Source organism: Pristis pectinata, chromosome 15 (assembly GCF_009764475.1).
Source record: "Pristis pectinata isolate sPriPec2 chromosome 15, sPriPec2.1.pri, whole genome shotgun sequence".
NCBI lineage: Eukaryota > Metazoa > Chordata > Chondrichthyes > Rhinopristiformes > Pristidae > Pristis > Pristis pectinata.
The window spans coordinates 798580-822064 of record NC_067419.1 but is presented as its reverse complement, the minus strand read 5'-3'; the positions used below and the strand labels follow the sequence as shown (position 1 = coordinate 822064).

At 43.7% G+C, this 23485-nt stretch overlaps 1 protein-coding gene across 1 annotated transcript in view; it reads left to right on the top strand.

Moving 5' to 3' along the window:
• The window catches only part of tmtc1 (transmembrane O-mannosyltransferase targeting cadherins 1), a 151499-nt gene that overhangs the window by 84758 nt on the left and 43256 nt on the right, over positions 1 to 23485 (top strand). The window contains 4 exon segments of the mRNA XM_052030031.1: positions 6201 to 6322; positions 11254 to 11421; positions 13603 to 13716; positions 15968 to 16111. Of these exon segments, the coding sequence (XP_051885991.1) occupies positions 6201 to 6322; positions 11254 to 11421; positions 13603 to 13716; positions 15968 to 16111 (548 nt within the window).

Here is a 23485-nt window from a genome sequence, read left to right as displayed (position 1 = left end):
AAAATGACTGATCGAGGATGTCATAGAGACCAGTTGTGGCTGGCAGGTGACTGGGGAAAGGGCAAACGGTAACAAGTACATATTCAGGAAAAAAATAAGTATATTGAACACCAAGACATTTATTGCTGCTGCTCATTGAAACTGAGCTCAGAGTCTTTAGCTTGGAATGTATACTCAATGTAACTGGATATGAACATAGAATCATTAAAGTTTAACTATACAGAAGGTCATCGTGCCTGTGCTGGCTCTCCAAGACAAGACACTCGATCTCACTGCTTGCGCCTGGTGTACATTTTAGATGTCTCTACACTTTTCCGTTATGAGATCTGCTTCCAGCACTGGTTCATGGTGCAGTACGTCCTATCCTGACATTGTCTACAGAATCCATGAGGTCACAGCAAATATATCCAAAGGGGCAGAGGTCTATTTACCATATGGTCTCTAAGCTCAATGCAAGACGAAATGTCTGGAGAACCATTAAGTTGTTTGAGGTACACCACATGACTCTGCTGTCCAATAGGGTCACACATACAGGCCCCCCCCCCGCCCACACACACACACACACACACACACACACACACACACACACACACACAAACACACACACACAAAAAACATGACCATGCTTGAAGATACATTACCCGCTGATACTTTTTTTTGAAGTAACAGGGAAATACAAATAACTCACCGTCTGGACATTTCACAAACAACTATAAATCTAGTCTACCTTCCAACCAAGGCACCTTTTTGCAAAAATGGGCTTTTGTTTTAATTCAATTTCACATCATGCTGATCTAATCTCCAGAATACTTTCTCCAAAATTATCACCATCTCTGCTTACAGGGATCAATAGATCACCTTGGTAACATAAGCAATGATGCACTTTTGCAAGATTTTATCCATCATTGCATGGGAAATCCTGGTGTAGATTTGACTTCATGGGGAGTCCTTGTGTATGAGTAGAGCTGTGTGTGTGTTTTGGTCAGGTACTGCTGACTATCTATGTTGTTGTTTAATAGTGCATAGCAGTGGGAAAGGCCTAAGTTTTCCTGCTACCTCTGTACATATTGTGGTGGGTTGCAGATATTGTTTATCACCCAGAGGATGGTTTAATGTGATTCTGTCGTTTTGACACAGTTGCACAGTTTTATCAGGCATACCCACTCACTCTGGCCAATTTCACAAGTGCCACTTTGTTTCAGCCTATCCCTTTCTATCTCAACTTGACTCTCTGGAGTAGTTGGGGCTGGCACTGAGTTGCAATAGACAAGGCTGCATCTAGTCTGCTGCAAGTGTGCGGACTGCGTGGAATTGTCCTAGGGCTTGTATCTTTCCAACACTGTGTCAAGGTGCGAGTTTGAAGCGTTAGTACTAAAAATGTTCTTCCAATCCAGCTTGCGTTGTATCAGCCAGTCCTTCCCCATTAAATCTGGCCTGTTTTCATCATTTTATACATTGATGCTCACGTCCTTTTGTGTTGCACTGTACAGTCCATTGGAACTAACGTCTGTAAAACCTCATCAGAGCAGGTTTTCAGTATGGTGGTACTTTCCATCAATGGTAGATGGCTGAACAAGCTGAAGTAAGTGTCTTGACTCATGACCAAACAGCCTATGGCTGTATCATAGTTACACAACATGGAAACAGACCCTTCGGCCCAACTCGTCCATGCTGACCAAGGTGTCTTTCTGAGCTAATCCCATTTGCCTGCATTTGGCCCATATCCTTCTAAACCTTTTCCATCCATGTACCTGTCCAAATGTCTTTTAAACAATGTAGTTGCACCCATCTCTACAGCTTCCTCTGGCAGCTCATTCCATACACCCATCACTCTCGATGTGGGAAAAGTTGCCACTCAAGTCCCATTTAAATCTGTTCCCTCTCACCTTAAATCTGTATCCCTTAGCTTTCAACTCCCCTACGTGGGAAAAAGAATGTGACCATCCACCATATCTGTATATGATTTTCTATACCTCCATGAGCTCAATACTCATCCTTCTGTGTTCCAGGGAAAAATGTCCCAGCCTATCCCATCTCCCCTTCTCACTCAAGCCCTCCAGTCCTGCTAACATCCTTGTGAATCTTTTCTGGACCCTTTCCAGATGAATTCACATATCAACGCCTTTAGTTAAAAGTCTTTCACTTCCTACTGTTGCTGCTTGTGGAATCAATATCATATCAACCCAATTCCTCAATGTCTGACTGAATTTCTGAATTATGGAGGTTTTCTATGCCTTATTGTTTTGTTGCTGGTCTTAGCCTTGGATCTGCACACTGTTAAAACGTGACCTTGCTTTTGGCTACTGAAACACTTGACTGTTCGAAGTTGACAAGACTGTGGTGAGCGATGGCCATTGTTATGATAGCAGCTGACTGAACTGCTCTCAGCATTGTGCTTTCGACTCAGTTTCCCAGCCTTGAATTCTGCTAAAGCTCTCTGGCTGCAGACTGCAGCAAGTAAAGTCTCTTGTTCTGGACAACATTCAGTCGTATTCTCTGATTCTATCTCAATTTTATATTTAAGTTTGAATGTCAGTTTTGATGGTAAATTACTTTGATTTAACTTGTGTATCTACCAGTGCTTACACAGTCTTGTAAGGGACGAAGTGAAAGGGCACTGCAAGGGTAAGTTCTTTAATAAAACAAAGTACACATTATTTGTCTAACCCTTCTTCTGACTCCTTGTCCCAAACTTGTAGCTTCCAGCTATTTCAAATGGCTTCTGCACAGTATCTTCTAACAAGACCTATTTTGCTTTGCATGGCCCAGAAAGATTTGTCCTTGTGGCCTGTGCCCTCTGCCCCATTTTCCCTCAGGAGTGATGCTTGCATTTGGCAGTGTTTTGGGCTCTTGCAATATTGCATTCTCCTTCAGCCTGTATGAAATTGCTTCCACTAAAGAATATCCACTTGTTCAAGATAGGAGGCAAATGGTTGTCAAACTCAACCATGCATATTCCAGGCTTCCAACATAGGCTTTTTGGGTAACCATGTTTTTAGTGTAAAAAGGTTCATTTACATATTTACCAAATGTACATAATTTTCTGATTAAACTTTTATCATCCTTGTCCAGGATGCACACTGGCCCCTATTGTACCCACCAGTCTCAGAAAGCCTCCAGAGAACCAGCAGACTCTGAGTGTTCCCTCTTCAGGGACACCCGAGTGCAGATGCATCCTCGGAAGAGGAGCAGGCAGTCAGTTCAAGTGGATCCTTCGATGGCCCACTGCTTGCACCTGTGTATGATCACCTTGGCCAGGCCCAGGAGTTTGGCGCAACCAAGTTTTCTCACTCCTGTTCAGACCATCCGTGGGGCAGCCTTGTGACAGGTCAAATTTGTTGTCTCTTGTCGGTGGTTTAGCTATGACTATGCAATGCCATCAGTACACAGTGTGGGCTCTGATAAACAAGGTTTCATGCAAATGTTTGCAGGAAAACTCTGCAAAAAGTCACTTTTGGTACTTTGAGATTGCTCATGTCAGTGTTCTTTAATGTTCCTTCATTATCCCTGCTGCCAATTTGTATTGTTTTTGGAATGCATTGAGGCACAGCAGATGTATATCCAAAGTAGTAGAAATTTAGTTAAAAGGCAGAGTGTTAGGTATTTACTTACTGAATCTCTGAACTCTTGGTAAAAAAAATTATGGAACTGTTATATTGCTTGGGATTCAGATCCAGCATGTGGCTTTGTTGTTCAATAACATCACATTAATAACACACACACACACACAGGTGCAGAGACCACAGCATATCTTGTGATTCAAGCTACCTGCACTACCTGGACTATCTAAGTTCATGTCACTTGGTTCCCGACATGATTTGAAACATGGAAGTACATTCAGAGAGGAAAAGAATGCCACAATGTGCCTCTTTGTCACATCTTCAGGAGCCAATGGAGCACAAAATATTGGACACACAGACACAAGAGATTCTGCAGATGCTGGAATCTGGAGCAACACACACAAAGTGCTGGAGGGACTTGGCAGGCCAGGCAGCATCTGTGGAGAGAAATAAATAGTTGATGTTTCGAGTGGAGACCCTTCATCAGGACTGGAAAGGAAGAGGGCAGAAGCCAGAATAAGAAGGTGGGGCGAGGGGGAGGAGCACAGGCTGGCAGGTGATAGGTGAGTCCAGGTGAGAGGGGGAAGGTAGGAGGGTGGGACGGGGGAGAAGTACATAGCTGAGAGATGATAGGTAGAAGAGAGGTGAGGATAGATGGGCAGGTCATGAGAGTGGGAGAAGGGGGGAGGGGGCCACAGGAATGAGGGAAGGGGAGGAGAAGATGGGAGGGGTTACCGGAAATATGTGGAGGGAGAAAAACACATTCAGGTCGATGACCTTTTGTTGGTCTTGAAGCTGGAGTCGAAAAAAATTCATACTTGTTAAAGACTGTTTTGTGAGGCTATTACTGTAGCGTGTCCCATGTTGCGCTGAGAAGGTAGGTGTGGGACTTGTTCTTGAATCTCTCGCACTTGATGCATTGGCGCGGTTTGCTTGATGCATTGACGCAGTTTGCTTGATGCATTGGCGCGGTTTGCTCTAAGTCCTTCCAATAATCACCCTTGCAATTGCTGCCAACCTTGGCTCCCATATAATAACTGCATCTTCAAGTTTTTATCCCTATGTACAAATCCCTTCATGGTCCAGCACTTCCCTTTCTAATGTGAAGAGTATTTGGCCAGACCATAAAATATGAAAGTTTTCCTTTTCTACAGAACATCTGTGAGCTTGTTGAGTTTTTGAACTTGTCAACCACAGCTTTGTGAGCATTTTTAACTGATTTCAAGCTCTTTAACTGCCAGGAAGGAACTTGAACCAATGTTCTTTGCTTTGGGCTCTGAATCTATAGTTCAATGGTATAAGCACTACAATATTGTACCCTTCTCAAGATTTGATCTAATAATTTCTGGCTGCTTACTTTGTGCTAAATTCCCTTGTCTGGATTCTTGTAAGTGACTGCTATGTGGGAAATGGTGCTGATTTCTGAAAGCTATAGCTTCATTGTCATTGTAGCTCAAGGTTTAAACTGATTTGATTGTTCTCCAGCAAGGATGTGGGAAATTGGTTTTATAAATGGAATGAGGAATGAGACCCATTGGACTTGAAAAATGGAACTAGGGGTTCAATAGCAAGCCAGAGTTCAGAGAATAATTCTTCTGACAGTCTGTCCTCCAGTAATTTAATCTGTCCAGGAAGTCTCAACCCCTTCACTCTGCCCAGTAAAAAGTTTCTGATGAAGTTGATAGTTTTCCCAGAATGTACCAGAACGATTAAGATAATTACGGTAGTAGTGACCCTGATATTTGGTCCTAGCGTTAATGTCAAATTCAATAGTCAGATCTTTTTTTCTATTTCACAATATCAACATTGCTCTTGGCACACACTATTCTGTCACAATTCTCCACTCACTTGGCAATGCTGCCAAGGAAAGGTTCATCCTGTAAAAATTCACCCAAACTGCTCCTATTTCTTTTCTGTTTTATTCAGGTAAATGACTGCATTCATGAAGTTATGTCACTGTACAGTCTTAGAAACGTTTACAGGAGAATACTTTTGTACACTGCTGTTCTTGGTAAAGATAAGATAGGTAACAATCCTGTGGAGGCCATTGTATCTTGGTGGTATTGCTCAGAGTGTTTAAGTCAGTGAAGTAGTGAGGATCTGATCTGTGCTGGGGAGGGGTCTGGCACATATGGGCCACTGCCTAGTTTTGTGGGTAGGGGCAGGAGCTTTAAGAAGCGTAACTGACTCAGAGCATATCCTTGACAACCTTGTCTGCCTTGGCTCAGAAATGGAACTGAAACAAGTCCCTTTCTCAGGCTGCATTTAAGGAACACAAGCTGGCACTTCAGTACCGTATTGGTGAGGTGCTACACCCTCAAAGGTGCTGACATTCAAATGGGACATTTGACTGAGACCTCAACCCTCATCTGGTCTATCCTCTTAAAAGTGTGGGATAAACATGGACTGATCCTGCTTCCATTGGGCACTTACATTGTAATGGTTGTTTCACTGATATTTTTATGTTATTTAGGAAAATGTTCATATTGTGCTGTAGTTACTGCTTTAAAACTGAATTTGGTTGCATGTACGATTGATTGCATGACAGCATGTATGTGTGACATGTAGATTTCTGTTAAGTGCTGATTGTCAAATCAATGAGTTGACACCCTTCTTCCCATCTTCTGGCTTTCTCTGCAGAAGCAGGAGCACAGAGAGGTGTTGGTGGGTTTGCTTTTCCTGGTCTTTCCATTCATTCCAGCCAGCAACCTCTTTTTCCGAGTGGGGTTTGTGGTGGCAGAGCGGGTTCTGTACATGCCCAGGTAAGGACGACCCAGTGAGAATGGTAGTGTGGGGATGGTGGCGTAGCTATTAGGTTTCTGGGCTGGCAGCCAGGGTTCTGAACCATTGATCATGAGAGACACAAATTCAAATCCCACATCGGCAGCTGGAAAACTTAAATTCAAGCAACCAACTAAATCCTGAATTTTACTAGAAGAAGGTAGTCTCAGGATTGTCTAGGGTGAGTCCTCAGGCAGTTCTGGTGAAATTGCTGAATTATACAATGACTTCAGCACCCTGTTTGTTTTGCTAGTCCCTCGGGAAATGGTGTCGATCACTAAGTGTGACCGCGTGGAATTGGCTCAAGGGTGTGAAATTGGGTCACAGATCAGGAAATTATATAACGAAAAAACTGCAGATGCTAGAAATCTGAAGTAAGACCAGGAAGTGCTGGAAGTACTCAGCAGGTTAGGTGACATCTACAGAAAGAGAAACACAAGCACTATTTCAGCTCAATAACCCTTCATAAGACCTGTCATAAGGGTTCCGATGAAAAGTCATTGGCCTGAAACATCGACTCTGTTTCCTTGTCCACAGATGCTGCCTGACCTGCTGGATGTTTGCAGAATAGTTTATCTCAGCTACGTTCTCAATTTATGGCCCACTCCTGTTCCGAGTTCCCATTCCATAAAGAGGTGAATCCCACAACACCTGTGGTGTCTGGCACACTATTCCTTCTGGTTCTTCACAGCAAAGGTTGGAGGCAAGAAAGCAATTCACAGCCTTTCTAGCCTGTCCTGTCTTAAATGAGATCGTGGTTGATTGTTGCCTCAGATCCAATTACCCTACTTTGCTTCAAATCTCATATTACCCTCAAGGCAAAAAAAACTTTCTCGATCTCAATGATTCCAGCATCATGCGATAGAGATTTCCTGACCTCTGCCAGCCTTTCTGTGAAAAGCTCTCCTTGACTTCTCTTCTGAATGGTGAGCTCCAGTTTTCATGTTATGTCCTGGTGATCTGGTTCCCCTCAGCACACTTCCACTATATTCAAGGACAGAATTTCTCTAAGTGTATTGTATCAAGTCTATTAGTTTGATTTGAATACCCTTGTTTGATCATTCTTCTAAATGCAATGGAACTGATGTCCCTATCCTGTGTGAGTAATCAAAAAGAATTCATAATATAGTCCTTTAAATCTCCTTGCCATCTGTGGAACTTGCATTGAATCCCGGATCCTGCTTGTCGCCTTGTCTGTTTTGTGAACCTGTCCTGCCACTTTCAAAGGTTTGTGCATAAGGACCTTCGGCTTTCTCTGTCCTTGCTTCCTTTTTAAATTTATATCATTTGGATTGTGCTGTCTGTTTTCATTCTTCCCATCAAGTGCATCACCTCACCCTCTTCTGTGTTGAATTTCATCTGCCGTGAATCTGTCTGTTCCACCAGACAGCCCATGTCCTAAGGAAGTCGATAACTATGCAGTGTCTACTGCACTCCCATGTTTCATTTATACACATTTTCAAACTGTAATTTTTGATAACCTTCACTGTCTACAGCACCATCTGCATACTTACTAACCATACTTTGTACATTCTCATTCAAATTGTTTATATGTGATAAACAACAATGGGCCCAGCACTGATCCCTGTGACACACCACTGAGTCACAGGCCTCCAGTCCAAAAAACAACCTTCCACCATCACCGTCTGCTTCCTACCATTGAGCCAATATGTATCCACTTAGCCAGCTCTCCCTGGATCCCTTGTGATCTAACCTTCCAGACTAGCCTGCCTTGCGGGACCTTGTCAAAGACCTTGCTAAAGTCCACGTGGACAACATCCACTGCCCTACCCTTTATCAATCCTCTTGGTTACTTCTTCAAAAAACGCTAACAGATTTGTGAGAGACAGCTGCCCATGTACAAAGCCGTACTGACTATCCCTAATCTGTCCTTGTTTGTCCCAGTGCTGGTAGATTCTGTCATTCAGAATCCCCTGCAGTAACTTAGCCACCACTGATGACAGGCTCACCGGTCTGTAGTTCCCTGGCTTGTCTTTGCTGCCTTTCTTACATAATAGCACAATGTTAGCCACCCTCCAGTCTTCCGGAACTTTTACTTGTGGTTAAAGATGATTCAGTTATCTCTGCAAGGGTCACCGCAATTCCTTCCCAAGCTTCCCATGACATCTGAGGATGCACATGATCATGCCATGGGGATTTATCCACCTTAATTCTAAGGCATTCCCTCAGGGTTGAGTATAACTTGCTTCCATTGCCAGTTCTGTGGGTTCTGATGTGACTGAATGTGGGACCGACTGACTCTGCCACTGGTGGGTCAGGAGGTGCCTGATGAGGCGGGCAGTTTGGAAGGTGCTGCGTTTCCAAGTCTAAGTCACTACTCAGTGTTATAAACAATAGGCGCTCTGGTGTTGGATCTCACAGAATGTCGCTCTGTCCAGTCTGGAAAAATAGCCATTTAGTTCTTCATCAGTGTATCCATGTTGTTACTGTGCCTTTTAGCCTGTGCTTTTCAGATTTTTTTTAATAAGCTAATATGTGATTCTTTGTCAGATGTGCATCCCAGCAGCCTTGACTGCTTTTCTCTCATGAATTCTCCCTGTTGCCTCTTCAAAAACCAGAACCAAGTTAGTTGAATGTGATTTGCCTTTAAGAAATTTCTGCTGTCTCTCATTATTGGTTCTAGAAGCTTCCCACCACTAATGCTGAGGATTTCCAATTATGTACTCCCACTACACGCTCAGTCCTGATGCAGGGTCTCAGCCCGAAACGTCGACTATCCCTTTGCCTCCATAGATGCTGCCTGACCCGTTGAGTTCTTCCAGCAGTTTGGTTTTTGCTACACTTTTTGATATTTTACACAAATCTGGTGATGATCCCTCAATCAATATCAAACAGTAAACTTAATGGCTTCACGTGGCTGACCATGGGTAGAAGTGTCACAGACTTTGTTGACATCCACACAACATGCAGGAACAAAATTGTTTGCCTAATGTAACAGGTTATAGGGAAGGAAAGTCTGGAGGCAACACTGTTCAGGTGGTCTTTGCTCATTTGTAGTACTTTCTCCTCTGAGTCATAGATTCCAGTCAGCTCCAGGACATGAAAGAAGGTGATCCTCAGTTCTGTAGTTTGTTTCTTAACCCTGACACAACATAACACTATACAAAGTACCTTCAAAGTGTAGTCATTATTGTCCCATGAGCCAATACATTTGTGTGCGGTAAACACCCATGTAAAAATGACAAGTCAACCTGTTTTATTGATCTAGACTGACTTTCCACTACAGTGCCTGGGGAGGACTGCACAACAGATGAGACAGTCAGTTCTTATCTTAGTTGCCTGTGCAAGCAGATTTTAAAGATCACATGACACTATTTAAAGTTAAACAGGGCAGGTTTCCAAGTGTCCTGCCTAACATTCTTTTATAAATCCCATTTGAAGCATTAAGTGGTCAGTCATCTTCTTGCTGTCTGTAGGACTTTTCTATGTACAGATGGTCGTTATGTTTTTCTATAGTGACTACACCTCAAAAGCAAATCAGTGGGTGTGTTGTACTTTGGGGGTCAGTGAGATTGTAACTGGTGCCACAGAATGTAGTTTCTCACTTCCTTATTATCCATGAAACAACCAACGCTGAGCTGTCAGGAGCCCATTCTGGCTACTGCATGCCTGCTGCCGTGGATCACACCGAGATTACTCTTTCCCTCTGCTCGTCTGTGAAGCTGTGCCTAGTAACCAGTCCCAGAGTGTAGTCTGGGGTTTCTAGAAGGGCAGCACTTGGAACAGACTATGCCAGCTTCTACCAGTCTTTTGCAAAGTGTGTCCGAACTCTACACTCTCCCATAAAGTTGATGTGAGTTTGAAACAAGAAATTCCTTCCCTGCAACTTCTCTTCCCGTGAGCTTCCGTAGCCTTACAACATTGGCCACTGGCCAACTTCAGTCTCCAACATATGTTCTGCAGTCAGTTTCCAGTGGCTGATTTTCTAATTGGATGGAAGCATTGAACTGTCGACAGTCTCTGTGGGGATTCATAATGGAAATGGTTCTTTTCTCCCTGTCTCTCCCGAGGGAAGTGCTGGAATCAAATTTCACAGCTTCTGAGAGGAGCTTGGTACCTTGTGCTTTGCTCCTGTATAAGGACAGATAGTAAACTGTAGTTTTCTAGGATTATATAGGCCAAACATACTTTAGTCCAGTGCCACCAGTTGCTTTTCCAGCAAAGATTCCTGGATGACGTAGAAGCTGATATCTGGATGCTCCACTTCCCATTAACTGGAGACTGAGGTCACATATAGTGGCCTTTCCAAACCCTGATTTGAACTGTGCACATCATCCTTTCATTTCTGTATATTTTCAAGGATTTTGCACATACGCACAACATTTTTTGAATGAACTCATTCACTTCTCTGTGACGTTCCACTTCGATGCCTCAGTGCCCTTATTCCAGAGTTGGTTGCAAGATAACTTGAAATAATTTCGATGTTTTTCACCGACCGTAACAGTAATTGGGTTCATTTAGAGTTCAAATGCCTTTCTGGCCCCCTCTATCTCCATAATCTCCTCCATTCCTGCAACCTTCTTTGATCTTTGCCTCACACACCCTCCTATTTCCTTCATCTTACCATGGCTGGTCATGTAGCCAGTAGTGTAGACTGTATTCTGGACCATGTTCTTCTCTCGCGTTTGTCCTACCTCATCCTATTCCCCTTAAAGCACATCTCTTTGACCAAGTGCATCATCACCTCACTCCTTGATCTGGCAATTATTTAAATTTGATTACGTTTGTGTGATCCACCTTGGGGGATATTTCCACAGCAATGGCACTGTAAGTGTAATTTGGTACTGTGGGTTAAGGCAGGTAAAATACCAATGTTGTCAGAAGTTGTAGTATACTTGGAGCTTGATTTTCCAGTGTTTTCACCTGCCTTTTCCCCTTCCGTTAACCTCAGCATGGGATACTGTATCCTTGTGGCCCACGGACTGAACCGACTGTGCGGAGTCGTCAGTAAATGGGGAGCCAGTGTCGTCACCGTGTCCACCTTGCTCGTGCTTGGACTGTTCTTCTGGAAGACCCTGAGACAGAATGAGGTGTGGCTCTCCAGAGAATCTCTGTTCAGGTGAGATTGAGATGATCAGCCCACACTCTTGAAAGGCCAGCCATGTGTCCTGGAGCACTCCATAATGGAGAGATCTTTGGCCTTTTTTTATTTAAAATAGATGAGCTATCACATGGAGTGCACACTCATAAAGGAGTGTTTTAAAGGAATTATTTTATATGGGGGAAACAGTAAGAGTGACATTGATTCTGCCCCCTAATTCATTGAACACTTGGGTCTTGATTATCCTTTACTATTATCTGTTAGGCCAGACTACCGCCTATCTGTTATCTGATAGCACGCCAATAGAATTAGCCATTCCATGTTGCATTGTCACCAACTAAACCAGCATTCCAACTACCAGCCAGAGTGAGAAGGATTTAGGAATGCTCAGTGGCACTAAAGAGCATAGAAGTGCCCTTTGACCCAATCAACATCCACAGCTAGAGATGAGATGGACACCAGCAGGTTACTCTGTCCATGAAGAAGTCCAGCGAACCTCACACCAGAACTATCAAGGCCTAAACAAGTACAGGTACAATGGTTGCACCATCTAACGCTCCCCATTGGTTGCAGAAGCCATGGGACTGACTTGACAAGGTTACCACTGGAGGTGTTTCAGGGAGGATATATGGCTCTTGGCATCCTTTAACTCCAGTGGGTCTTCTGGAGTTAGAATAACTTGGGTTTTCCTATTGCCTAACCAGTTTGGAGGAATGAAGTGGCAGCTCATGACTTTTGTAGCACAGAGAAGATGTAGCTTCCAAAAACTGTCCTTGCCTGCCCTCATCTTCTCAGTGAAACACCAGGATTGCAAAGTGTTTCTCAGAGAAAGCGAGTTAGACAACCTTTTCCCCTACTGGGATCCTGTACTTGTTACATAGAATTTTGCAACTGGTGGCAAATAATTACAAAAGGAGTGCAGACAATCTGATTCTGTTGTTTGTGCAGGTCTAAGCAGTGGAAAGAAAGGTGTTGGTCTGTAAGAGTGGTCGTTGCTATAGAATTGTTGCAAAGCACGTGGCAGTCAGTTGGCCCATAGAATCTATGTTGACTCCTAGTGGAGCAATCACACCAGATCTGCTCCTTGTCATCCTGCACATTATCCTCTCTCAAGTGTCTATTCAGTTCCTTCTAGCAGACTCCTATGATTCTGTTTCCACCACCCTTACAGTCAGTGAATTCCACATTATTGCCACACGGAATTTCTCCACATGTTCCTCTTGTACCTATTGGTCTGTGTCCCTGTCCTTGAACCATCTGCCAGTGGAAGCAGCTTTTCTCTATTTGCCCTATGCAAATGCTCATAATTTTCTGCAGCTCTTATCAAGTCTCCTCAACCTTTTCTCCAAGGAAAAGAACCCCAGCTTCTCCAGTCTAACATTGCAGCTAGAATCTCTTATCTCTGGAACCATTCCAGTAAATCCTTTCTGACCCTCTCTAAGACTTTGACCTGCTTCCTAAAGTGTGGACACAATAGTCCAGATTTGGTCTAAGTGGTGTTTTGTTCAGGCTCAACATAACATCCCCAGTTTTGATGCCAGTCAAAGGTATGTGAAATTCAGGAGCTACACATAAAAAGAGAAATTTCCATATTACTTTATGACAGAGAAGGAGATTAATTTAGCCCACTGAGTCTGTACCGGCTCACAGAGCAATCCCATTCCCCACTAATTTATTGTCCCCACGTTCCCATCAACTGCAACCCCAGATTCTACTACCATGGGTGGCAATTTACAATGGTTAATTACCAACCAATTAAAATGAATATTTTTAAAATATTTATTATTTAAAGAATTAAAGAGGGGGCCTATAAAGTTATACACCTTGTGGAGACCAGAGGCAGTCAGATGTATTACATAGAATCTTTCAGCGAATTTGAGGTTCTGTGGCCAGTCAGGGTAAATTGTAATAGCTCCCCCCTGGGAACTACTGTGATATTCCAGCAAAATTCCATTACGGTTAAAAAAAATAAAATATTGTAAAGGAAGATTAGCAAAATTATCCAAGATGTTATCTTAAAACCTTAAGCATCTTAATTCTTTTGTGAATTAATTGGCAGCTGTTGCTATGTTATTGTAAACTCTCTTGATAAAGAGCTTAGTTCATTGAATTGTTTGGAATTAATGCTATTGAATGCAGTTTGCAAAAACTCAATCTGAGGCTTTAGTTCTGGCTCTCATCTCCCATCTCTCTCTACAGATCTGGAGTACAGACTTTGCCTCTTAATGCCAAGGTGCACTACAACTATGCCAACTTCCTGAAAGACCACGGTCGCCATGACGAAGCAGTATATCATTACAAAACAGCTCTGAGGTAGGCAGCAAGCTCTGAGTTTCTCTCACACTGTTTACCTTCAGAGCTGACTTGCTTCCTAGAACTGATGGGCCATCCCACATTAAAGGAATGACTCAAATATGCAAAGCTTAAAAAGAATACTTGGCCACCGTCCAACTCCTTTGTGCTTCCTGATGAAGGACAGTGTAAGGTTACCATAGCGACACCATTTTCTCTTTAGAAATGGAATGGCCTGCTGCTGTTTAACAAGTACAGGGCATTTGCTTTGTTTGCTGGTTTGTGACGAGTTAACAAAAGGAGTTTGTTTTTAAAGTCTAGTGCGTGTGGCGTACCAGACAGACTCATTGTTCAGCACAGACCTGATCTCGGGTAAGAAGGAGAAAGGTACAAAGAAAAGATCAAAACCTAGGGGAAAAATGAGAAAGGTTTTAAGTTTCTGTCGCATAGTATCAAACCCTTAGGATGTCCGAAAGTATTCGACAACCAGTGAAATATTTGAGGTGCAGTCAGCTGCTACTTTGCACATAGCAAAATCCTGCAGACAGCATGAGAGGCACCTTCACATTCCCTCTGCCTTTGGCGGGTTTAATGAGGAATGTTGGTCAGAGTTCCAGAAGAGAAAGAGTGCTTTTCTCTATCATGGTGCCGTTGGGTCCATTTCCCATTCACGAGAAGTGAAAACGACATTTAAGAGACATTTGGATAAGTAGATGGCTAGGAAAGGTTTAAAGGGATACGAGCCAAATGGGACTCCTTGTCGGCATGGACGGGTTGGGCCAAAGGGCCTGTTTCCGTGCTGTATTACTCTATGACTTTGGTTTGCACTCTGCTGAGAACAGTAAGTATGCAGGAGCAACACTAAATAGCACCAGTAAAAGGCCATTTGACCCAACTTGTATATACTAGCCCTTATGCTCCAAATGAGTCTTCTCCCACTTTTCTTCATCCCACCCCTTTTCCTTGCTCCCTTTTATGTTTATGCAACATCCCTTAAATGCATCCAGGCCGTGCGGCACACACATTCCATCTGGTAACAAGTTCAAGATTCTAACCATTTCTAGGAGGTTGCCCCAAATACCTTTCTGGGTTGATTAGTGATTGACCCATGGGTTCCCATAAGTAAGAACATTGGCCGACCAATTCATTAGCACAACACTTTTTTCTGCACTGTTTGAAGGAATTTAATGTAAAAACTGATTGTTCAATGTGGTTGTCTACCTACTGTGTGGATCACAGAGGATGCTTCATTTGTTAGTCCTCTGTCCATGTGTGGCACAAATAACCAGAGGTTCCTAGGCATGCAGAGACAAATAGCGCTCAACACAAGATTTGATAACGTGCAAAATTTATTTGCATAAGGAGATGGTGTAGGGGGAGGAGCTAGCAACCATACTAAACCAGATTTTCACAAGCCGTGTCCGGTCTGTTCTGTACTGCTTCACAGGGACCAGCCTCCCTTGATTCTCCAGCCATGGAGTCCATTACAGGAATTCTCTGGCATTTATGCCCCTTTAAAATGGTTAGTTGCCATTCAGTTCCAGAACCCTCTTCAACTGCTAAGTACACCTTTGGCACCCACCAATAAACCCAGTACAAATACAATCCTGACATTGACTCCTTTGTGCAAGATTCCCTTATCTCCACTCCCAACTGAAGGTCCAATCTTCCCTAGTTTGTGCTTTGTGGACATTAGAACATTGCCCTTGGAAGGTGTGATGGGACCATCCATAAAACATACACCTGCCCCATCAAATGGTGCGTTTCATTTGTCTTTCATGGTGCAGAACAGTATCTAGTTCATTACCCTTATACCTACCATATCAACTCAATTCATAATTTTAAACAGATGTTTATTAGGTTTTACTTAAGCCTCCTTATTATTGCCTGCAGATACCATGTCTGGACAACACATTGATTATCATTCATTTCCCAGGACATTGTGATCAAACAGCATATTGAGACCATGCCAACCATAAAGCACCCACTTATACTAGTCCCACTTTATTCTCCCCAAATTCTCATCTACTCCTTGTAGGTTCTGTCACTCACCTACACATTAGGGGCAATTTACAGTGGCCAGTTAACCTACCAAACTGAGTATCTTTTGGATGTGAGAGGAAACCAGAGCACCTGAAGGGAACCCATGTAGTTACAAGGAGAACTTTGCAAACTCCACACAGACAGCACTGGAGGCCAGGCTTGAACTTGGATCGCCGGAGCTGTGAGGCTGGACTAATGTTTATTGTCCCTCTTGTTCTCCATTATGCAGGCTCTACCCTCGACATGCCAGTGCACTGAACAATCTTGGCACATTGACCAAGGATGTGTCGGAGGCAGAAGACCATTACAGACAGGCCTTGAAACTGAACCCGCAGCATAACCGAGCTCTCTTCAATCTGGGCAACCTTCTGAAGTAAGTCCAAATGTTTGATATATGCGTTTAAGAATTTAGGAGTTTGCCTGTGATAAACTTTGGGTCTACAATGAAATTAATTCATCGTTTATCACTGCAATAAGTGGAACACATGTTTCATACTAACTAGCAAGTACATTTACTGACCAATTTCTAATTAAGAAATGACCAAACTGGGGCTGTTATATTTACAGCTCCTCAATGCATGATATTGAATTTGCTGCCATGGTTTGGAAGGCTAATGAGACCAAAGCAATTGTGAACCAATTATTTTTACTTGGCGTATTGATTGAAGACAGTACACCTTTTCGTGATTTTCAAATTGTTGTTCATCCTCATACCATCGAAGTAATAAATTATCCAACTTTGTCTTTCGATATGGGTTAGATGCACTTTGCAAATCAATATTCTCCTCAGTAATTTGAAAAAATCTTATATATCAATGCCTTGGTCTATAGTTATTTCCACACTCCAAACTAAATTGGACTCGTTTTCTCTGGAGAGAGGAAAAAGAGGACAGCATGTTCTAGAACTTCTCCCTTGGCACTCTTTGTCACAGGTTAGCTTGCTGTGTTGTTAATTACAACCACTGCATTGCATGAGTAATTGTCCTTTATTGCAAAGGGGTTCATGTTTAGAAATAAAGTGTTGTTACAATTGCACACAATGCTTGTGAGGCTATGCTTGGAATACAGTTTTAGTCCCCTTATTTAAGAATAGATATACTAGCATTTGATGCCACCCAGAAGAGATTCACTAGGCTCAATCCTGGAATGGGAGTGTTGTCCTGTCATGACAGGCTAAAACAGTTAAATCTGTGGTTTAAAAGAATGAGGGTGATCTTACTCAAACATGTAAGATCCTGAGGGAGCAAGATAGAGTAGACGTTGAGATGTTTCCATCACTGGGAGATTCTCGAATGAAGGGACATGGTTACAAGATAAGGTAAGAGATGATCATTTAAAACTGAGGTGCATCGTGATTTCTTGTCATAGAAGGTGGTGAATCTGAAGGTTGTACTATGCCAGAGGGTTGTGAAGTCTATATCACTGGAGGTATTTTTTTTTGAAGATCAGGGAATAGGGAGCTAACACAGAAGTGTTCAGGCTTAGAGAAGATCAGCTTTGAACATATCGAATGGTGGGACATGGAGAGATCACTGTATGAATCAAATCTCATCTCCTTCAATGGCAGATGAAGTTTTAAAAAAATAGTCATCAGAGTTCTGTGGTGGTATTCCTTAGAAATGAACATAGTCCATCATAGAGCTCCCACTGCCAGTCTCTCTGTTACTTGTTGTACCAAGGCTCACAGCTGCAGCAGGATCCTGAGAACCCCAGGACTTTGGATTTTTGGTTTGTTGTTGAGAGAATGGAGTTAAGCAATGCTGTGGCAGAATTACCTCGTCCTCCTGCAGAAGAGGGCCTCTTTTGTAAAGACAATGTGAACTGCACTAACCACTGAAACTCCATAATGCAGCAAGTCATGTGCTGGCATAGGAACATGACAAGAAGAGTTACTTAGCTCTTCATGCCTGCCCCACCTTCAGTGATCAAGCTCCATAGAGCTGCCTTTTCTTCAGAAACCCTAATATTTCAGATCACCTAATAACCTTCCAAGGAATGCATCCTTATTTTTTTTATATTCTTGTTTGTAATCCAACCCAGAGTCCAGGTGTCATCTAATAAATCGATGCTGCAATAAAAATCTGTGCTGCAAGGCCAGAATGAATGTTAAACTCCAAACGAGTGATGCTCAGAGCTGTCAGAGTTCAATGAGTGGTTCAACCAGAGCATTATGTCGCTGCTATTTAAAATCCATCCATTTTCACTCCAGTCCTCTACATAAAAAGGGCAGCATCCCTGAGCTATTTTGAACATTTTCTGTTCATGACGTTATTGGGATTCGTGTACCTGGAACCCATCCCCAGCCCCAACCACAACCAGGCCTCTTTGGACTTCCACCTTTAGAAAGTACTTTGCTATATATTCGAAGTGGACGACCTTGTGTTCCCTGCATTGACGCCCACCACAGTTTCACTCACTTCCCTAGTCCGTTAACATCATGCTCCACGGGCGCTGCTCACTGTGCTTGTCTTCGTATCATCATCAAGCTGCTGTTGTGAGAAGGAAAGCGGGTGTCAAAATAACTCACCATTACCATGAGCAATTGCAGTTTTGAACATTAAGTTTTGCTGACTCTGCTGCTCACGTCATTCCAGTTTACATACTTGCTCAATATTTCCTGCTGTGGCTCCTACCATTCAACTATATGCTTAGCGAGGCCAGTGGATTTGTTCAGTCCCAGGAACTTTAACTAACAGTACCTTGAGAGGCACTTGATCAGATACCTTCTGGAAGCCCACATAACACCCACAGGTATTCCATGGTTCACTGCTCTAGTCACCTCTTCAAAACATTCAGTCAGATGGAATCAGCAGTCAGCTGTGTTCTGAATCTTGGGGCATCAATGAGCCTTTTCCCCTGTGCTACATACCTTGAGCCTGTCCACGCGTGAGAGCATGCCGGCAGTGATAGCTGACTTGTCCGGGCAAAGTAAAGCTCAGCCTGCGAGACTCTGCCTGCCTGTGAAATGTGGACAGTCGCTGCATTTGTGTGAGCACCATCTACATTACGCGTGTGTCCGTGAACAGTGCAAGTTCTGGAGCTGTCCATTTTGTGCAGTTATCTTCACTTTGTGCAACTATCTTCAGTTATCTTTCGGGTGTTGCGCGCTTGTTTCTGGGGATCTTTGGGCTTGTGAGGACAGGTAACAGACCCAGAACAAGACTATTTCAGAAGCTGTGTCCCGATGTTAAGGTCTGGCTTAACTTTTATTGCTGAATCAAAGCACAGTTTCAGAACCATGCCTGGCGTAGGAAATAAAAAGAAACGGAGCAGGTTAAGCCAGACGACACCTGCAGCCACGCAGTGTGCCTCACACCCCGAGGGACCTGGGTTCAGCCCAACCTTGAGTGCTGACTGTGTAGGTTTGCATGCTCTCCCTCGAATCGTGCGGGTTTGATCTGAAGTTTGTGTGGATTTACAGTTTCCTCCCACATCACAAAGATTTGCTGGTTGGTGAAGTGACCACTGTAAATCGCCGCTTGGAGCAGGTAAGTGGCAAAAGTGTCAAAAGAGCAGGCAAGAGCAAATGGAGACACAAAAGACTGCAGATTCTGCAGGAACTCAGCAGGTCAGGCAGCATCTGCGAAGGGAAATGGACAGTCGACGTTTTTGGTCAAGACCCTTCACCTGGACTGAAAGAGTAAAGGGGAGATGGCCAGTATATAATCTGTGTCCCGTGGATGAGCCCTTTAGAGTACAGCATGTATACATCAAACGTTCGGACTTGCTTCAGCCCAAATTGAAGAGAGCTCAGCTATGCTGAGGGTTCAGTTTCAAGGCCTGCCTATGATGGTTCTCTGCTGCAGACACGACCTTGGTTAATGTTCATTACATTGGCATGTCGAGGGTAGAGCCTGCAGAACGAGGACTGAAGAGGGAAAAGCGTTCAGTGAGAGGCAGGGATGTAGCAAGAGTTGGCAAGCGATAGGTGGTTCCAGGTGAGGAGGGGTTGATTGGCAGATGGAGTCAGGTTGGGGGAGCTGAGAGAAAATAATTTACAGGGCTACAGGGAAATAAGAGGGGTAATGGGAGCAATGGGATTGACCTCCTGGGATTGGGCACGGACCTGATGGGCCAAATGGCCTTCTCCTGTGTCATGACAAATAAATAACTAGGTAAGATCATAGCTGATCCAATATTGGTCTCAACACGTTTCCCCGTCTCTCCTTAATGCTCTCTAAAGTTGCAACAAAACTTACTTTTATATTCTTCACCTCTTACGATAAAGGCCAATATTCAATCAACCTTCCTAATTGCTGCACCTGGAAGCTAACTCCTTTTGTTTCATGTGTTAAGACCCCCAGATTCTTTTATACCACAACTTTAGGGGACAGTAGTGTAGTGATTAAGTTACTAAACCAGTATTCAGAGGCCCAAGCTATTAACCTGGAGACAAGGGTACAAATCCCGCTGTTGCAGTGGGGAATTTAAATGCTGAGCACAGCAGAGTGGAGCAGCCAGTCGAGCCGCTGCCTCACAGCTCCAGTGACCCCGGTTCGACCCCGACTTCCCAGTTGTGCCTCTGTGTTCGCACATTCTCCCCGTGATCCCCGGGAGCTCTGGTTTGCTGGTTGATAGGTTAATTGGTTACTGTAAATTATCCCCATTGTAGGTGAGTGTCAGGACAATCAAAGTGGAGTTGATGGGAATGAAATAGATAGGTTTCTGCAAAAGAGATGGGGGGATGGGACTGATGGGATTGTTCTGAGAACTGGCATGGGAGTCGATGGGTCGAATGGCGTATATTGGAAGAAGACATGAGAATATTTTACAGTCTCACTCTGTTCAAATAGTACTTTGTTTTGAACTCTTTCTTCCAAACTGGATAACCCTACATTTCCCCACACCATACTCCATCTGCCAACCTCCTGCCCCCTCACGCAACCCATCTATATCCCTTTGCAGGCTCTCTGTGTCCATCAGCAAGGCTGCCAGCAACACTGGAGTTGATTTCCCGTCTCATTTGTAGTCTTGGCATGATATAAGAACCTTACTGAACTACATTACAGCTACTAAGCTTTATGTATGAAGCCACTTCGGTTCAGTTAAACTACACTCTTGGAGGCTTGACAGGGAACATGTGGGGAAGACGTTTCCCCTGGCTAAGAACCAGGGGGTCACACTCAAAATAAGTGGTCATTCATCTAGGATTGAAATGAGGAGAAATTTCTTTACAGTAGGTCATGAATCTTTGGAATCCTCTACCAAAGAGGGCTGTGGGGGTTCAGTCCCTGAGTATATTCGATATAGATTGACATATTTCTGGATATTAGGGGAATCAAGGGATCTGGAGATAGGACAAGAAAATGGTACTGAGACAGATCAGGTATGTTCTTGTTGAATAGAAGAGTAGGCTTGGGGTTCCCAAATGGCCTACTCCTGGTCCTCCTAGTTATGTTCTAAATTTTACTAAAATGCTGTCTGTCAAGCTGTGCTTCGAGCCTACACTCAGCACTATTGCAACAGAACGGTGCTTGCAGAATGGCTTTATTTCAAGGGAAGTTTAATGGCAGTGTTCAGCATTAAGAGGCTCTGATAGGAATAGGTAGGGAGAAAATGTTTCCACTGACAGGTAGGTCATGGACTAGTCGATACTGATTTAAGATAATTGGCAAATGAGAATCGATGAGGAGAATTTTGGTTGGCACAGCACTTACTGTGATCTGAAATGCATCACTTTGCAAAGGAGATTCAAGAGTACCTTTCAAAACTGACATGGGCATATTGGCAGAGAGTTAAGGTTCACAGGGTGCATGGGGAATAAACAGAAGATGTGGGACTAATTATGAAGGAGCCAAGATAACTGGTCTCCTTCAGTGCATGTAATTCTGTGCTGTGTAGTTCTTACCATTTGTTCCAAGGCAAATGAACCCAGAGTGAGACCCTGGTGGGAGAGGTCAAGACAGCAGTTCTGATTGGAGAATCAAGTCTGACTTATAAACACAAAGATTTTTGCGGTGAGGCATGGCAGTGTGGTAATTGGTAAATTATTGTCAGATGTACTGAGATACGGTGAAAAGCTTTTGTTTGTGTGGGATCCATACAGGTCATTCTGTACATCAGTACATCGAGGTAGTACAAAAGGAGAGGAAAAAATCAGAATGCAGAATATAGTTACAGAGAAAGTGCAGTGCAGGTAGACAAATAAGGTGCAAGGGCCATGACGAGGTAGACTGAGAGATCAAGAGTTTATCTTCATCATATGAGGTCCGTTCATGAGTGTTATAACAGTGGGATAGAAGCTGACCTTGAGCATGGTGGTACGTGTTCTCAAGCTTTTGTATCTTCTGTCAGATGGAAGGGGGTAGACGAGAGAATGTCTGGCGTGAGATGGATTATATTGGTTGCTTTCCCGAGGCAGTGGGAAGTGTAGAGAGTCAATGGAAGGGGGGGCTGGTTTTAGTGATGTGCTGAGCTGTGTCCACAACTTTCTGCAATTTCTTGCAGTCTTGGGCAGAGCAGTTGCCACACCAAGCTGTGATGCATCCTGATAGGATGCTTTCTATGGTGCATCTGTAAAAATTGGTGAGGGTCATTGGGGACATGCCGAATTTCCTTAGCATTCTGAGGAAGCAGAGGTGCTAGTGTGCTCTCTGGGCCATAGCTTCAACTTGGCTGATATTTACACCTTGGAACTTGAAGCCCTCAACCATCTCCACCTCAGCACCATTGATACAGACAGTGGCATGTGCTCTGCCCCACTTTCTGAAGTCAATGACCAGACCTTTTGTTTTGCTGACACTGAGGGAGAGGTTGTTGTCTTGGCCACCAGGCTCTCTATCTCCTTCGTCTTGTTGTTGTTTAAAATCCAGACCACAACGGTGGTATCATCTGCAAACTTGTAAATGGAATTAGAGCAGAATCTGGCCACACAATCATGAGTGTATAGGGACTAAAGTAAGGTGCTAAGGATGCAGTCTTGTGGGGCACCAGCGTTGAAGATAATTGTGGTGGAGGTGTTGCTGCCTGTTCCCTACTGATTGCGGTCTTTTGATCAGGAAGTCAAGGATCCATTTGCAGAGGAGGTGCCGACTCCTAGGTCTAGGGATTTTGAGATGAGTTTCTTTGGAATTATGGTATTGAAGATGCAGCTATAGTCAATAATAGGAGTCTGACATAGGTGTCTTTGTCATCCAGATCCAGGCCACCTTTTTGTAATGTTGCTTAGATCTAGCTAATAGGCACCTATTTGTGTTCCAGTTCACCTTCTGTGGAGCTCCTATCTCACAGTGCCAATGACCCAGCTTCAATCCTGTCCTCCAGTGCTGTCTTTGTTGAATTTGCATGTTCTCCCTGTGACCACATGGGTTTTCTCCAGGTGTACCAGTCTCCTCTCACATCCTAAAGACGTGTGGGTTGGTAGGTTAACTGGCCGCTATAAATTGTCCCTAGTGTGCAGGTGATTGGTTGAATCTGGGGGGAGTTGATGAGAATGTGGGGAGAATGAAATGGGCTTAGTGTAAATTGGTGGCGGATGGTTGGCAGGGACTTGATGAGCTGACAGGGCTATTTCTGTGCTGTATGACCCAATGACTCTGAGCTGTGTTTGCTTTTTCACATAGAGTGAGCACATGTTGCCTCCAGTGTAAGTAGCAGAGGACATTCTGGAGCCAAATTCTATTGCTGGAGCACAGAAATGGAGAACTACTTCCAGTTACTGGAGGGGTTATTGGGGGGTGATGGTTTGGTACGCTCTCCACAGGTGCCCTGAACAGTCTTCATTGTAAGCAGGATCTAATAGACTGGG